This window comes from Camelina sativa, chromosome 9 (genome assembly GCF_000633955.1).
Source record: "Camelina sativa cultivar DH55 chromosome 9, Cs, whole genome shotgun sequence".
Classification (NCBI taxonomy): domain Eukaryota; kingdom Viridiplantae; phylum Streptophyta; class Magnoliopsida; order Brassicales; family Brassicaceae; genus Camelina; species Camelina sativa.
In genome coordinates, this window is record NC_025693.1 from 36,550,107 (window position 1) to 36,566,238 (window position 16,132).

The window sequence follows — 16,132 nt, forward strand, 5'->3', positions numbered from 1 at the left end:
CTGGGCTACGAATACTACGGCTTTTTGGTAATCCCCTTGAATTCCTTCCAGAAATTTTACCCTTGCATCAGCTTCGTCACTTGTCTCTTGTAAATATCAGAATTGTGTCTGATGAGAATCTAAGATCAGTAAATGTACAGATTGAGGTAAAAAGAAAACTCATCACACAATACGTTCATTCTCTAGATCATTAAGTTTCAAGCTAAGGGTGACTTTCCATGATGCCAGACTGAAAACACTTCCTATTTTGGAGCATCTAGGCACAAGCTAAGTGCCTTCTCTCCCCTTATATTCCGTTCCTCGTCTTGTCACCATCCTCTTCTAGCATCTACATTGGTGAAGATAATGCAAGATGAAGGAAATCGTTCTGTCATTGGTAAAGATGAAAATGCGGTGAGGCAGCTTATAAGTATGATAACAAGTGACAATCGCCACGTGGTATGTTGGTTTTTCTCTTCTATGCTATGGGTTGAGAAAAAGTCTACTTTTTTATGGGAACAATCACTGTAACTACTGGTTTGATAGGTTGAGCAAGCTTGTGTTGCTCTATCATCTCTTGCTCGAGATGTTGGCGTAGCAATGCAGCTGATGAAGTGTGATATCATGAAGCCAACTGAAACTGTTCTGAAATCTTCGACCCCAGACGAAGTTATATCCGTTTTACAAGTGGTGGTCACCTTAGCTTTTGTATCTGATTCCGTTTCTCAGAAGATGCTCACCAAGGATATGCTGAAAGCCTTAAAGTCCTTGTGTGCCCATAAGAATCCTGAAGTAAGATAGCTGCAATTTTGCCTTCCTAATAAGAAAATTATATGGTTTCTTCGACTGAGTTTCCTTTCTCTTAGGTTCAAAGACAAGCCTTATTAGCAGTTGGGAACTTGGCCTTCTGTTTGGAAAATCGTCGAATTCTGATTACTTCAGAGAGTTTGAGGGAGTTATTGATGCGGTTAACTGTTACACCTGAACCACGAGTCAACAAAGCTGCGGCTCGAGCTTTGGCAATTCTTGGTGTGTTTTTTGTGTATCAAATCGTCATTTTTGCTAGATACTCTAATTGGGCATTACATAAAACGTTTTTCTTCTGATGACAGGAGAAAATGAAATTCTACGACGTTCCATAAAAGGCAGGCAAGTACCGAAACAGGGACTGCGCATACTCACCATGGATGGAGGTGGAATGAAAGGTCTTGCAACGGTGCAGATTCTTAAGGAGATTGAGAAGGGAAGTGGCAAGCCTATACATGAACTATTCGACCTTATATGTGGCACATCAACAGGAGGAATGCTAGCTATTGCCCTTGGTGTCAAGCTTATGACACTGGAACAATGTGAAGAAATTTACAAGAATCTAGGTGTGTAGAATTCCCTTTGAGCTCTACAGCTTCGTTGATTTATTGGTTCTGGACTTTACTTTGAATGATTTTTCTTTAGGAAAGCTTGTTTTTGCTGAATCTGTCCCAAAGGACAATGAAGCTGCAAGTTGGCGGGAAAAGTTGGATCAGCTATATAAAAGTTCATCACAAAGTTTCAGAGTTGTTATCCATGGATCTAAGGTATATACAACTCTGTTGGTTCTTCTCTAGCGACATAAAATCAAAGAGCTAAACTTTCTGATTATGGTTTTAAGGAATTATCATTTTTGATTTTATTTATCGTCTTGGATTTAATGTAATTCTTAACCGGTGCTGCTGAAGCCGCATAGAGACTAAACAAATTATGTCCACTAAGGTTGTAAATAGATATGCTTGATAAAACCGAATCTTCTTGGTTCCGACATAACTTGGAATGTGGTTTTTAAATATACTGTCTTGCAGCACAGTGCAAACGAGTTCGAGAGACTGTTAAAGGAAATGTGTGCTGATGAGGATGGAGATCTACTAATAGAGTCAGCTGTGAAGAATGTTCCAAAAGTCTTTGTGGTATCTACTCTTGTTAGTGTGATGCCTGCGCAGCCATTTATATTTCGAAACTACCAGGTACAAAACTTCACCCTTTTTCTTTTGGTTTATTCTTGATTCTCTGTTAACTGGCTACGAAGTGTTAACCATTTCACATTCGCCTATCATGATCTCCCTCTATTTTGGCCCATTTAGCTCTCTTTTCTATTTGCAGTATTCTGTTGGAACACCGGAAATGTCATATGCATTTTCAGATCACTCAGGCGGCAGTACATTAACTTCATCAACTGCCAGTGTTCAAGCTGGTTACTACAGGCAAAGTGCTTTTATGGGAAGTTGTAAGCATCAGGTTTGGCAAGCGATACGAGCATCATCAGCTGCCCCATATTATCTTGATGATTTTTCAGTCGGTACAAGTCAACTATCTCCCTTGTCAATCCTTATCCTCGATACTTTATAGTAAGTTTTTTACACTGATATTGTAAAAAAATATTTTTTCTTCTTTTCCAAATCACTGAAGACTCGTACCGCTGGCAAGATGGTGCAATAGTGGCAAACAATCCTACAATCTTTGCCATCAGAGAAGCACAGCTTCTATGGCCTGACACAAAAATTGACTGCTTGGTTTCGATTGGCTCTGGCTCTGTACCAACAAGGGTAATTCCCGTTCTTTCTCTTATCTGTGGAACTTAATTGATGAAATTGTGGCCCCAAATGACAATTATACATGGTCAAATTGTGGAAATAAACTTTGTTTGTATGAGAAAAACCGCTGAAATACATAGTGCGAATAAAAGCTTTGTTTGTAATGTTTAAGTAATTATTTTTCAATGTTGATCTAACTCCTTGTAGGTACGGAAAGGTGGATGGCGTTATTTAGATACTGGGCAAGTACTGATTGAGAGTGCATGCTCTGTGGAACGAGTCGAAGAAGCTCTAAGCACATTGCTTCCTTTTTTGCCAGAAATACAATATTTTCGGTTCAACCCAGGTAACACACAGCATTTTACAACATACAAGAACACGCTATCCTCTTGAACACCTAAGAAATCTCAGTTTTATAATCTATGTCAATTATCATAATGCATAAGTGTTTGATGTCGAATATAGTTAAGTCTTTACATATCTGGTCTATGCAGTTGATGATCGCTGTGGAATGGAGTTGGATGAGACTGATCCAGCGATCTGGCTAAAATTGGAAGCTGCGATTGAAGAATACATACAAAGCAATTCCCAAGTACTTAAAAACGTCTGCGAGAGATTAACACTCCCCTTCCTAAACGACGAGAAGTGGTGTGAGAATTTGAAACCACGGTTTATGAATGGAAAGCTACCAAATAGCAGAGGTATCTAATTCAAAATTTATTTGCTTTTTAGAAAAACCTTCTCTAACTGTTTGCGTTGTAACTTAGTAACATTTTTCTTTCATTCCTAAACAGTAGAGAGCAGTCCTTCTCTAGGATGGAGACGCAATGTTTTGCTTGTGGAGGCTCAGCATAGTCCTGACTCAGGGAGAGTAAAGTATCATGCTCGTGCGCTTGAGTCATTTTGTTCGAATAATGGAATAAAGTTATCATCATTACATGCTACTGCTACTCCTGGATGCCAGAAACCATCTCCAGGAACTGCTTTTCCCACACCATTTTCCTCTCCTCTTATAACTGGAAGCTTGCCTCCGAGTCCCCTTCTATTCACTCCTGATCATGGCCCACAAAAGTTCAATAGGTTGATTGATATGGTTCCACCACTTAGCTTGGACGGAGGTCATGCTGGAAAGACGGTTATGTCGCCTCCATCATCTCCTCCAAGACAAAGACAACTCTATCTTCCATTACGACAGATGCATGAAAAGTTACAGAATTTACCCCAAGTGGGAATCATACATCTCTCACTTCAAAATGATTCTAATGGTTCGATACTGAGGTCAGTCCAAACTTTTCCATTTCCATCACATCACACTCAAGTCTAAATAAAGTGATTCTAGTTAATTGATGACATTTGCTTTCTGGTTTAATGNTGAAACCACGGTTTATGAATGGAAAGCTACCAAATAGCAGAGGTATCTAATTCAAAATTTATTTGCTTTTTAGAAAAACCTTCTCTAACTGTTTGCGTTGTAACTTAGTAACATTTTTCTTTCATTCCTAAACAGTAGAGAGCAGTCCTTCTCTAGGATGGAGACGCAATGTTTTGCTTGTGGAGGCTCAGCATAGTCCTGACTCAGGGAGAGTAAAGTATCATGCTCGTGCGCTTGAGTCATTTTGTTCGAATAATGGAATAAAGTTATCATCATTACATGCTACTGCTACTCCTGGATGCCAGAAACCATCTCCAGGAACTGCTTTTCCCACACCATTTTCCTCTCCTCTTATAACTGGAAGCTTGCCTCCGAGTCCCCTTCTATTCACTCCTGATCATGGCCCACAAAAGTTCAATAGGTTGATTGATATGGTTCCACCACTTAGCTTGGACGGAGGTCATGCTGGAAAGACGGTTATGTCGCCTCCATCATCTCCTCCAAGACAAAGACAACTCTATCTTCCATTACGACAGATGCATGAAAAGTTACAGAATTTACCCCAAGTGGGAATCATACATCTCTCACTTCAAAATGATTCTAATGGTTCGATACTGAGGTCAGTCCAAACTTTTCCATTTCCATCACATCACACTCAAGTCTAAATAAAGTGATTCTAGTTAATTGATGACATTTGCTTTCTGGTTTAATGTAGTTGGCAAAATGATGTATTTGTGGTTGCTGAACCTGGAGATCTCGCTGATAAGTTTCTCCAAAGCGTCAAAGTCAGTATATTGTCAGTCATGCAAAGTAATCGCCGAAAGGCTGCATCGGTTCTTTCCAACATCTGTTCAATCTCGGATTTGGTGCGTATCAAGAAATGCTTCCAGGTTGGAAATATAATCCATCGTTATATTGGACGTCAAACTCAAGTAAGGATATGTTTTCATATTGACTCTTTGTGGTGTTAGTCTTATAGCTTTGGAAGGTTTATAAGTTTTTGATGTTACTTCTTATTGTAAAGGTGATGGAAGATGATCAAGAAATCGCATCATTTATGTTCCGCAGAACTGTCCCTTCGGCACACTTGACTCCTGATGATATTCGTTGGATGGTAATGTCACTTGACTTTTGTACATTCATTATCTCCTGCTAGTTTCATGTTCACATATTTTCATTTTTTGCATATCTGAAAAGGTTTATGCGAATATTATTGTCCATATGCTTATGCTCAGTTTGGTTGACGGGTACAAAACTCAAACTGTAAAAGCTAGTGATAAGCACAAGGCTGATAAGAAGATGGCCACATGTTCTCTTTTCACGTTAAGCTAGCTTGTAAGCCAAATTTTGTCTTATGTTTTGAACATGTTATCTGAAACAGGTAGGAGCGTGGAGAGATAGGATAATAGTCTTCTCAGGAACATTTGGACCAACACAAGCTGTAGTTAAAGCCTTTTTGGACTCTGGTGCCAAAGCTGTGATTGGTCCATCGAACGAGCCGCAAGAGACGCCACTAATAACATCCCAAGGCTCATCTGAGTACAACATTGGAGACCAAAACGGAAAATTTGAGATTGGAGAAGAAGAAGACGAAGAAGAAGAAGAAAACGCAGTAACAGAAAGGGAAGAGATCGGACCACCAACACCAACAAGTGACTGGGAAGATAGCGACCACGATAAAACGAACAGAGACGATAAGTGTTGTGGTCTTTGGGAAGATGATGAAGAGGAAGTGTCTGAGTTTGTTTGCCAGTTATATGATCAATTGTTCAGAGAGAATTCAAGAGTTGATGTTGCTCTTCAAAAAGCTCTTGCCTCTCATCGAAAGCTCAGGTACACTTGTCATCTTCCTAATGTATAGAAAAAAAGTACAAATTTCTATTAACTATATACCTTTTTTGACCCGGGGGGAAAAGAAAACTTGAGAGAGAAAAAAAACAACAGTATCAAAGTTTTGTTCGTTTCTTCTGCAAATAAGAGTATCAAATAAGTTTATTGCTTTTGAAGCATTTAAGAGGTATGAGAAAGATACTGTTACTACTTTTTCAAGGAAATATAGATTCAAACTTATTTAGTGTTATTATACTACTCTGTTTCTAGAATTTGAAAGTCAGACAAAATAAACATCCCAATTACAAAAATTGAGAAACCTTAGATTAAAAAAAAAAAATCATGTATCATAACAGAAACTGTGGAATCTATGCTGAAGACGGTGGATTGTTGATCACGGCAACGCATGTGAGACAAGTGCTTAAAGACGAATCTAGGCTCTGGGATTATGGTTTCCCACTGCTTGCAAGTGTCTTAATCGTAAAAGAGATCTAGCTGGAACCCATGACAGTATCTCCTCTACCAAATCAGACAGAAGCTCCATAAGTGAATGAACACCACGGAATTGCACTTGGGACATAGATTCTGGTAGTAACTTTGTTACTCCAAACTTATTTTTGTAGGTTGTCTTTTTGGAATGTAAATCAAAAAGATAACGATTTCACATTAATCAAACATACAAACAAAAAAAGTTTAGTATGAGATTAACACTGTGATTCACAGATGATGCGATCTCCCCACAATGCCAAATTACACCACATTACAAAGAATTGTTTGCATCTGATTGACTTCGAACTCTAACCCTAATTACTTTCTTGGGTTTTACGTTAAAAGAAAAGAAAAAATGAAAAGAAAAATTAATGGTTTCAAGGATTGGAAAATGTATTTTTTATGAATCAGATGATGATGTCTGAGTAGCAGAGGCAGGAGCAGGATCAGTATTAGTGTTATCAATGACCTCTATAGGCTTAGCTAAGAACTCAAGTGCTGTGACCACATCTCCCATCAATGGCCTAGTCTCTGCTTCTTCTTGCAAACACATTGCTGCAATCGCTAAAGCTTGATGCAACCCTTTTACTGGGTAATTCCCTTCTAGATTTGGATCCACAATATGTGCAAACATCCTTCTATCTTTCAACAACGGTTCCGCCTGCAACAAAAAAAAAAAGGACTTAAATCAGTTCCTTCCTTCTCAAGCAACAACTTAAACATGGTAACAAGACTCTCGTTTGATGAAGTACCCAAGAGATCAAGTTTTGTTCCTCGGTTGGTCTATCGCCATCAATAGCTCGTCTTCCGGAAATGATCTCAAGGAGGACAACGCCGAAGCTGTAGACATCGGATTTAGCCGTGAGTTGACCAGTCATTGCATATTCAGGAGCACAGTATCCGTATGTTCCCATGACTCTAGTGGACACATGATCTTTGCCTTCAGTTGGTCCAAGCCTAGCTAACCCAAAATCCGATAGCTTTGAGTTAAAATCAGATTGTAACAATATGTTTGAAGCTTTGAAATCGCGGTAGATCACAGGAGGATCTGCGTAGTCGTGCAAATACTCTAGCCCTTTAGCTGCACCGTGCACTATCCGCATTCTCGTGAACCAGTCTAGACTTGGTGCTCCTTCTGGTAAGTCTTTATAGTGAAGAAAGATTTAAAACATTAGGATTACAATGCAAATAGCTTGATGATATAACAATGAAAAGGTCACAGCGTATATACCAAACAAATGATCTTCCAAAGATCCGTTGGGCATGAATTCATAAACGAGGACTCGTTGCTCGTCTTCTACACAATAGCCAATGAGATTGACAAGGTTTGGATGTTGAGCCAGACTCAATACCATCACCTCGGCAAAGAACTCCCTTGTTCCTTGCAAACCATTCCTGTCAAGCCTCTTTACAGCCACCACCTAAACTTCTCATCATCCAAATTAAACAAAAATTAGGAAACGTTTTCGCCAAATCAGCATACATACGTAAGATAATTTGATAGATAGAGAAATGACCTGATTGAGGCTGCTAAGGAATCCTTTGTAAACTCTTCCGAACCCGCCTTCTCCAATCATACAATCCATACTGAAATTATCCGTTGCAGCTATTAGTTCCTTGAACTTGAAGATTCGACCACAGTTCTTGACGTTCCCATACTTCTTTATCTCGTCCGTTATATACTTCTGCCTGCAGCTTCCTGCATTTATCAACGTTTCCATTTTCAGAAACTATCAAATTTTGAGAAGATTGAGAAGAGACAAACGTTTATGATGAGTACCTTTTCGGCGTGAACGAAATGTGAAGAGGGCGAAAAGTTTTCGGTTGTGGCCTCTATAAGCTGTAAGACCTTCATCAAATGAATCTCTAGGTGAATTAGGTCCAAGATGTTGTGGATTGATGAAACAAGGACAAAGCTTCATCATTTTCTCCTTTTCTTTCTTTTTTTTCTTTTCTTTTGTGTTCTTGATCTCTTCAGACAAAAACAAATCCTTTGAAATGAAATCCCCCCAAGGAAAGATTCGATCTTGTCTCTCTATACCGATCCTTTCAGATCCAAACCCTGTCAGGGCAATAAGAATCTGAAAGAAAGATCAGATCTTTCCTAGGAAAATGATGTCGCATGACAGGAGGTTCACAAAGTTTTGCTGTCTCTTGTTGTTGTTATATATAAATGTTTCCCATGTTAATTTGGATGTCTCTCAAAATTTGGATAAAAAGGATTATTCTTCTTCTCTCTTATTTTTAGAGGGTTTCTTTCTTCTCTGTTCGTTTATTTGGAATAAGCCAACGCGTCTGTCTCTTCTCTTACTTTTTTAACAAACTTCCAATCATATCTTTACTAGTTCGTGGTAAGCATGTAGAGATAATTAAACTTTGTATACAATTATACATAGTCATCATACTATATAGTATAAATAAACATAGGACGACACTAAAAATATACATAAATAGAGATATACGGTTTGAGTTTTGACCATTTAACACAGACTACAATAACTTCAATGCATTGACCAATCTTACAGATAAAAATGTTTAAGATCTCTCTGATTCCAACACCAAAACTTACAGGATAAACCTAATTGACCAAGTTCTTGACTTGATTATGTCTGATAATCAAACAGGGGTCAACAAAAATAAGAAAACAGAATTTATCTAATAGCTACCAAGATGATCAACACAGATTACTATCGTCTAAGAAGCTATGACCTTTATTTCATTGCTGACAGATAAAGATAAGAGAAAATTAATAAAACATCGAAAGTACCAATTTCAGAACGATTCATTGAGGCAATGCAGCTTCGACTTCATTCCACAACTCAACATTTCTAGTGAACTTCTCTTTAACTTGCCCAATGAGCTCCTTAGCTTCATCGACTTTAGAATCTTTAGCAAGTCCGTTAACAAGCGACTTCATGATACTGAAACTAGGAACCCAATTCTTCTCCATACTCTCTTTACAAAGACTCAAAGCCGTCTCAAAGTCACCTCCTTTGCACAAGTAATATATCAGAGTAAAGTAACACTCACTATCAGGCTTACATCCTCTGTTCACCATAACCTTAAACAACTTCTTGGCCTCTTCCAAATCATCTTCGTTACAAAACCCACGAATCAAATGGCTATAAGTAACCGTATTAGGCTTCATCCCTGCAGACAACATCCCATCAAGCAAAGCCTTTGCTTCTTTAGCTTTCTTCCTCTTACACAAACTCTGAATCCTAACGTTGTAAGTCGAAACACCAGTGTTAACACCACGATCTTTCATCATGGCCAACACTTTCCCAACTTCATCATTCTTATCCTCTGCATAAAACCCTGAAATCATCAAACCAAAGCTAGAACTGTTCGGCTTTATCCCTTTCCTCTCCATCTCGGCAACAATGGAGTAAGCAGAACTAGCTGAACCGGATTCACAGAACACTTTGATCATACGGTTATAAGTCTCAAGATCAGGCTCAATCCCATACATCTTAGGCATCTCAATATAAACACGTTTCGCTTCTTTGTAATCCTTAGCTACTAAACAAGCAAAGAGAAGAGCGTTCAAAGACTTAACCGTACGAGAGATTCCAAGTTTCTCAAGATCGCTAAAGACCCTTAAAGAGTGATCAAGCATGTTAGCTTGAGCATACAAAACAATGGCGTGAGCAGCGAAACGCTCCGATTTGAGATCGGGTCTGTTCTCGATGAACCCGTCGAGAAGATTCGAAACGGCGGTGAAGTGTTTCTTCTCGGCGAGATTCTCGACGGCGGCGGAGAAAGCGATACGATCAATGTGGCAATCTGGTGTCAAGGAAGCAGCACGGCAGATCTCGAGGATACGATCTGGATCTTTCTCGGATTTGAGAAGAGAGAGAGCTGCTTTGCTTTTTTCTCTGCTTGTGAGAGGAGTTTTCGAATCTGGTGAGAGGATTGATGAAGCGGAGGCCGAGGAGGAGAGTGATCGGATTTGAGGAGATGCGTTGAGGTGACGGAAGAGAGAAGTTGATGAACGGATTCGAGAGAGTAACGCCATTGTTGTTGTTGTTTTAGGGTTTTCAGATGTTGAAGAAGAAGAAGAGTGAGTGAAATGGAGAAGACGAAGACGGAGAGATTGAAGATTTAGGGTTTTTGGTATGTGTTAATCTAATCGTAGTCGTTGATTTTTTTTTTAGAAAAGTCGTCGTAATGGACGGTTGAGATGAGTTGGTGATGGAAATAAAAATTAAAAAATGTAGGATCCGACTAAACCGGGGGATTGAACCCGACGTGAATCGAACACGCAACCTTCTGATCTGGAGTCAGACGCGCTACCATTGCGCCACGGATCCGGTGAACAATACTCACTAAAACCTGTTTATATTCGCAATGAAAATCTCTATAAAAAGCAATCAAAGACATTCATCACCAAACAATTTTTTGCATAATCAAAGGTATATATCATCACCAAATTGGAAAAAAAAATTGCTTTATAAATGTTTCACAATTAAAGTTTATCAGATAACTTGCCATTTAATTTGCCTTTTGTTTTGGATGGGTGTTTGAATTTGGTGATTTCAGCTTACCTTGTATTGAGATCTTTGTTCACAAGTTCCAAGCTTTTGTTGCTAAGGGCTTAATCATGATTATTAGAATTAGTATCTATAGTTTTTTAGATGTTGTGTGGAAAGCACAAAGTTTGTTTAGACCTGAGTCTCGTCCTAGGCATTGGCTGCCAGGTTTTTGTCAAAAAAAAAAATTCTTGTGATGAAGTGGTTTGGAACTTTTGAATGATCAAGTGTCGTCGGTTTTGCAAAAAGATCTCCGGCCCGGCTAATATGTGCTAGATGCGGTCACTCAAAAAAGTTTCCGAAATCATGTTTTTATTTTATTTGTTTTTGTTTCTTTTGTTGAATTATATCTTCAATTTATCACTAATTGAACCTACATTTGGTGGATATGTTGACATCAATTTTTTTTGTTATTTTGTATTTCCTTCTTGTTTGAATATAATTCTTAGTTTTCATAAAAGTTTGAAGTTTAATTTTTAATCAAATTATCGGTTTGTAGATTGACTGGACCACTGTTGGTCCTAACTGCTGATAGTTACATATTAATTGTCGTCGAGACAAATAATGCTTGTGACTCTATATGTCCACGAGACATATTTGTCGACTCTATTTTGCTTGTAAAGAAAAATTAAGAACTCAATTCTCTTTGATATAAAATATATTCACTCTTACACTGAATTACACAACTTTGCTTTCTTATCTATATCCACCGTTCCAAACAAAAACCAACCCAAATTCTTTTCACTTTTGAAACTCCACACAATCACAACACTCGCAAAAACTCAATTTTCCAAATCATATATATAATGAACAAAGCGACATACATTTTTCGATTGAAAAACGAGAGTTTAACAATTGAGTCTGCATCTTTCATGTGTTCCTCTATCGCCAAATTTTGGGGGAGAACAAAAATTTTGATTTCATTTTGACCTCAAAACTCCCAAAACAAAATACAACAAATAAAATCATATTTTTAATTTATTGCTTCAAAAGCGGCTCACGGCTCTCTTCCCACTGGTCCAATCTGCTCGAAGCTTTCGCAACCTAAACATATAAAATTAATCAAATTATTAATACTAACTATTCAATGAATCCTTCCATTAATTTGTGCTTGACGCTTTTCATTATAAAACATAAAGTGTTTACCTCTTTGTCCCAGTCAGTTCGGAAAGTGACAATAACTAAGATTATCGTCTGCATTAATGTACCACCAATCATCCCTGTCCATATACCCTGCATCATATCATACATACATATTAAATATTACAAATCTTTATCATTAAATACAGCATGTAACCATTATTGTAAACCAAATTTAATACAGTATTTATTAATTCACCTTAGCTCCCATATCATAAGTGAATCCAAGAACGAAGCCTATTGGTATCCCCACAACGTAGTAACATCCAATGTTAACGTACGCCACAAATGCTTGCCATCCACATCCAACCGCAACACCTAATTATTTGTACAAAAAAACATTAAATTGAATTTTGATAATTAAGAGTACTACTCCAAATCTTTATTATGAATGAAGATTTGATGTGAAATGTGAGGTTTCTTTTTTTTACCTGACAAAACAGGCTGAATCCCGTTGAGGACAATTGTGATGGCTAGAAAGGGAGATAAATCCGCAACAGCCTCGGCCACCGCGGGACTATCAGTAAACGCATAGCTGATGACATTTCGCCACGATAAGACCACGATGGCTTCGAATATCGCTAGTAAGAAAGATACTCCCGTCGTCACGACTGTGGAAAACGCAGCTGCTCTCGGGTTTCCGGCTCCTAATTCATTGCTTACTCTCACACTATACATAAATTGAGGCAATTATAATTAGTAACGGATACAAAAACAAATAAAGTATCGTTTTATCTTGGAATTCTAAATAAAATTAATGTTGGTACCAACCTTGCAGCTGCATTGAATCCAACGGATACCATGAACGATATTGCAGAAATTGACATGCTGCAAAAACAGAACAAGTAAGAAAAATATAAGTGTTTGATCTTTGGTATCTGCAAATGTGTGCCGTTTTTGCTAATTGAAAACGACACAATGAAGACAAAACAAAACAAAACAAAACAAAAAAATTTAGTGATCTTCTACTGAATAAGAAAGAGACATGACGAGGTTGAGGAATAGGACTTAGGTAGGAGTCGTCATTTTCAACTCTTCAGAAAGAAAGAAATCATAAAGAACTTTAATTATTTAACCACTACAATTATTACAGTTTAATGTCAGACCATAACGCGACAAGTTATATATGTCCCATGTTCACAGTATATCAAACATGGAAATAAATAAATTAACAGCTAATTTTCATGGAAAATATTTTACTAGATTTTAGACATATTCATTCTCTCTTCTTCCAAACCGTGTTGTTAAGTATCAGAAGGTAACAATAAAAATGTTAAAACAAACAAAGAAAGAAATCAAATTATTTTAGTTAAAAATAGTCAATTAAAATACTAAATTTTAAACAGAGATACTTTAAATAATTAACCACTACAATAATTAATTTTTCACATTAATACGACAAATTATAGTATAGTATTATTTTTTGGTTAAAGCTACAACAAATTATTTGTCTTTATCGTTAATTATATGAAACTGGGAATAATTAATTATCCACTTTACGACTTTAACAGCAATAATTATTGCTAAATTTCGTGGACAATTTTACTAGATTCTCGACTTTATTCAAAAAATAATTTCCTCTTTTATTTTTATTTTTTTTGCTAAAGCAAGTTATATGCCTGCATGTTGTTAGGTCTGAAAAAGTAAGACATTTTTTTTTTAAGTGCAAACATTAGAATTTTAAAAAAAATTGAACTAAAGGTGGAAAGAAATCGCAAAATATCAACTTTAAAACTTTATTACAGCAAATATTAATGCTAAAAATTCGTGGACACTTTTAATAGATTCTAGACGTTACTCAAATTAATTTTCTACTTTTGGCAATTTATTTCCTACGTTGGTTACGTCTCAAAAAAGTGAGAAATATAATTGTTTTTAATAAAAGCATAAAGTTCTTGATAAAAAAACAAAAATCTAAATTAAAAAAAAAAAAGTTAGAAACATTTACCAGATAGCTAGAGAATCCAAAGCAAGCTCAGGGTCCTTGAGAAGTCCGGCGAGCAAAACAAGAATCTGTGAGTACCAAGATTCAAGACAAAGCATGACCGCAGAAGCTGCCGATAACCGGAAAAAATCCCAAAGACCTTCAAAAGCTTTCCAACTAAAACCTTCCCAAGTCCGACGACATCTCGGACTCATCTTAATATAAACAATCTGAGCCACCACAATGATCCACCACGAGAAGCTATGAATCAAGGACAAAGCNAAATAAAAAAAAAAAAAGTTAGAAACATTTACCAGATAGCTAGAGAATCCAAAGCAAGCTCAGGGTCCTTGAGAAGTCCGGCGAGCAAAACAAGAATCTGTGAGTACCAAGATTCAAGACAAAGCATGACCGCAGAAGCTGCCGATAACCGGAAAAAATCCCAAAGACCTTCAAAAGCTTTCCAACTAAAACCTTCCCAAGTCCGACGACATCTCGGACTCATCTTAATATAAACAATCTGTGCCACCACAATGATCCACCACGACAAGCTATGAATCAAGGACAAAGCCAAGAGACCATAACCAAGACGGTACACAGCTATCCACGAGAGAACGAGATGGATCACGAGCGTTGCGGCTGAGATGTAAGCGCTCGGAGTGACGATACTCTGCGCTTGGAGAAACTTCTGGATCGGGAAGTTGACTGCGTAAGCAAAGATCACTGGGATCATACCGTAGACGAACACTGAAGCTAATGTTGCGACTTGTTCCGGCTCTCCAAGTGAAGTGAGGATTGGATTTGAGAAGAGGAAGAGAAGTGACATTGGTAGACATGTTATGATTAGAACCAGCGTTGATCTTTGAAGGTAAACTCCAAGCATTTCGTATCTATGTGCTCCATGTGCTTGACCACATAACGTCTCTACTGCACTTCCCATTCCAAGCTATCTCCCCAAAATAAAATAAAACAATTCAAGAAAAAAAAATAGATTAGATTTTATTTAAATTTCAAGAAATTTTCAATAGGCCTAGAAAAAAAAAAATGATTGTTAGAATTTAGTCAAATTTCAAGAAATTTTGAAGGCTTTTCAATAATATACAACTGTAATCATTTTTAATTTTTAGATTTATTATTATTTTTGCAGTATATATTTTTAGCTTAAAATTATAAATGTAGAGCAAAAAAAGAAAAAGGAGATAAAGAGATATATTACCAAAAGACCGTACGTAAACATATTGAATCCGCTGTTACCAAGCGAAGCGGCGGCGAGTTCGAAGCTACCAACGTGACCGGCGAAGATACGTGTGAGAATCGACATACCGTTGTTGATAACGTAAACAAAGATCGCCGGAGCAGCCAAATGAAAGAGAAACTTCATCTCGATCATCATCGCCAGATAAATCTTTCGAAAATACGGTAACTCTTGATCCGTCAACACTGTCTCGAGACGATAATCAATGAACGATTTAGACGATTCGATCAGTGGACGGTGGAGGTTTTCTAACGATTCTGAATTCATCTTTGCCTTCGAGAAAAAAAAAAGAAAAAAATATTATTATTGGGAGTATCGAAAATAAATCTGAAGAACGATCGNTCTCTCTCTCTCTGTCTTTAACTACTTCTTTTTTTGGGTTTCTGTGTGTTGTTTGTGTGAGAGTCTCTGCAACTATGGCAGAGTTATATAATGTGAGAGCTTTTGCCGTGTTGTGCTGACGGAAATAAATAATAATAATTATTATTATTTTTTTTTTACTACACCAATTATTATGTTAATATATATGGAAATGAAGTAACGAGGAAAGAGAGTTTTACCAGTTTTAACCCTGTTAGATTTTCTTTTGGAATTATTTGTTACAATCGTACTATGTTGTATTTGAACGAGGCCAAATTACGCTTGATATTGATGTCACGACCCAATAATCTAACTATTGGAGTGTTGTATAATTTACCATTAATTTTTTTTTTTTTTTTTTGGTTTGTCATTGCTAGTCGCATCGGTTACAGTTGTTATATTGTCACTTTGCCATAATTTTTTTTTTCGTAAAAGTATTTTATTGTATATAGAACCTTTTTATAAAAAAAAAAAAGAAAGAGATAAATTAAGAATAACAAAAAAAAAAATGTGTACTAAATTTTCTTTGTGTGAATATATAATTGAGAGATATATGAAGATTTTTGTTATATTTATTACTTGTATTTTGACATTTTTAATTAAATCTATAATTACTTTTTAGATCTGTTAATTAAATTACAAATCAAATGAAATCATTAGTTTAATATATAATTAGTAAACTTCCAA

At 36.9% G+C, this 16,132-nt stretch overlaps 4 protein-coding genes and 1 non-coding gene across 5 annotated transcripts in view; 1 reads left to right on the forward strand and 4 right to left on the reverse strand.

The window, feature by feature from the left end:
* The window catches only part of LOC104714516 (phospholipase A I), an 11,107-nt gene extending 4,595 nt beyond the window's left edge, over positions 1-6,512 (forward strand). Inside the window, exons 7-19 of the mRNA XM_010431907.2 lie at positions 846-1,008; positions 1,092-1,352; positions 1,432-1,553; positions 1,815-1,976; positions 2,113-2,308; positions 2,419-2,555; positions 2,751-2,889; positions 3,038-3,244; positions 3,338-3,821; positions 4,631-4,847; positions 4,940-5,029; positions 5,297-5,748; positions 6,102-6,512. Of these exons, the coding sequence (XP_010430209.1) occupies positions 846-1,008; positions 1,092-1,352; positions 1,432-1,553; positions 1,815-1,976; positions 2,113-2,308; positions 2,419-2,555; positions 2,751-2,889; positions 3,038-3,244; positions 3,338-3,821; positions 4,631-4,847; positions 4,940-5,029; positions 5,297-5,748; positions 6,102-6,240 (2,769 nt within the window). The 3' untranslated portion in view covers positions 6,241-6,512. The remainder of the gene's footprint in view (positions 1-845; positions 1,009-1,091; positions 1,353-1,431; positions 1,554-1,814; positions 1,977-2,112; positions 2,309-2,418; positions 2,556-2,750; positions 2,890-3,037; positions 3,245-3,337; positions 3,822-4,630; positions 4,848-4,939; positions 5,030-5,296; positions 5,749-6,101) is intronic.
* On the reverse strand, positions 6,613-8,468 carry LOC104714517 (serine/threonine-protein kinase CDL1-like). The gene is made up of 5 exons (XM_010431910.2): positions 8,015-8,468; positions 7,752-7,933; positions 7,466-7,655; positions 6,987-7,378; positions 6,613-6,895 (listed from the first exon to the last, which is right to left on the reverse strand). Exons 1-5 carry the CDS (start codon positions 8,157-8,159, stop codon positions 6,635-6,637), a joined length of 1,170 nt encoding a protein of 389 aa, XP_010430212.1. The 5' UTR covers positions 8,160-8,468; the 3' UTR covers positions 6,613-6,634.
* LOC104714518 (pentatricopeptide repeat-containing protein At1g61870, mitochondrial) lies at positions 8,665-10,312 on the reverse strand. The gene has a single exon (XM_010431911.2). It carries the CDS (start codon positions 10,250-10,252, stop codon positions 9,017-9,019), a length of 1,236 nt encoding a protein of 411 aa, XP_010430213.1. The 5' UTR covers positions 10,253-10,312; the 3' UTR covers positions 8,665-9,016.
* TRNAW-CCA lies at positions 10,476-10,547 on the reverse strand. The gene has a single exon. It is a non-coding gene; the product is annotated as a tRNA-Trp (tRNA).
* LOC104714519 (protein DETOXIFICATION 37) lies at positions 11,487-15,422 on the reverse strand. The gene is made up of 7 exons (XM_010431913.1): positions 15,047-15,422; positions 14,145-14,776; positions 12,678-12,734; positions 12,338-12,576; positions 12,106-12,224; positions 11,913-11,999; positions 11,487-11,810 (listed from the first exon to the last, which is right to left on the reverse strand). The coding sequence occupies exons 1-7, from the start codon at positions 15,350-15,352 to the stop codon at positions 11,745-11,747; spliced, it is 1,506 nt and encodes a 501-aa protein (XP_010430215.1). The 5' UTR covers positions 15,353-15,422; the 3' UTR covers positions 11,487-11,744.

Excerpts from the sequence above, each read along its gene's own strand:
- LOC104714517 (XM_010431910.2), bottom strand. The coding sequence starts at position 8,159 with ATGATGAAGCTTTGTCCTTGTTTCATCAATCCACAACATCTTGGACCT. Across the intron at positions 7,934-8,014 it reads ATTTCGTTCACGCCGAAAAG|GAAGCTGCAGGCAGAAGTAT; the intron begins GTACTCATCATA and ends TGATAAATGCAG. Across the intron at positions 6,896-6,986 it reads AACAAAACTTGATCTCTTGG|GCGGAACCGTTGTTGAAAGA; the intron begins GTACTTCATCAA and ends TTTTTGTTGCAG.
- LOC104714518 (XM_010431911.2), bottom strand. The coding sequence starts at position 10,252 with ATGGCGTTACTCTCTCGAATCCGTTCATCAACTTCTCTCTTCCGTCAC.
- LOC104714519 (XM_010431913.1), bottom strand. The coding sequence starts at position 15,352 with ATGAATTCAGAATCGTTAGAAAACCTCCACCGTCCACTGATCGAATCG. Across the intron at positions 14,777-15,046 it reads TGTTTACGTACGGTCTTTTG|CTTGGAATGGGAAGTGCAGT; the intron begins GTAATATATCTC and ends TTGGGGAGATAG. Across the intron at positions 12,735-14,144 it reads TTGGATTCTCTAGCTATCTG|CATGTCAATTTCTGCAATAT; the intron begins GTAAATGTTTCT and ends CTGTTTTTGCAG.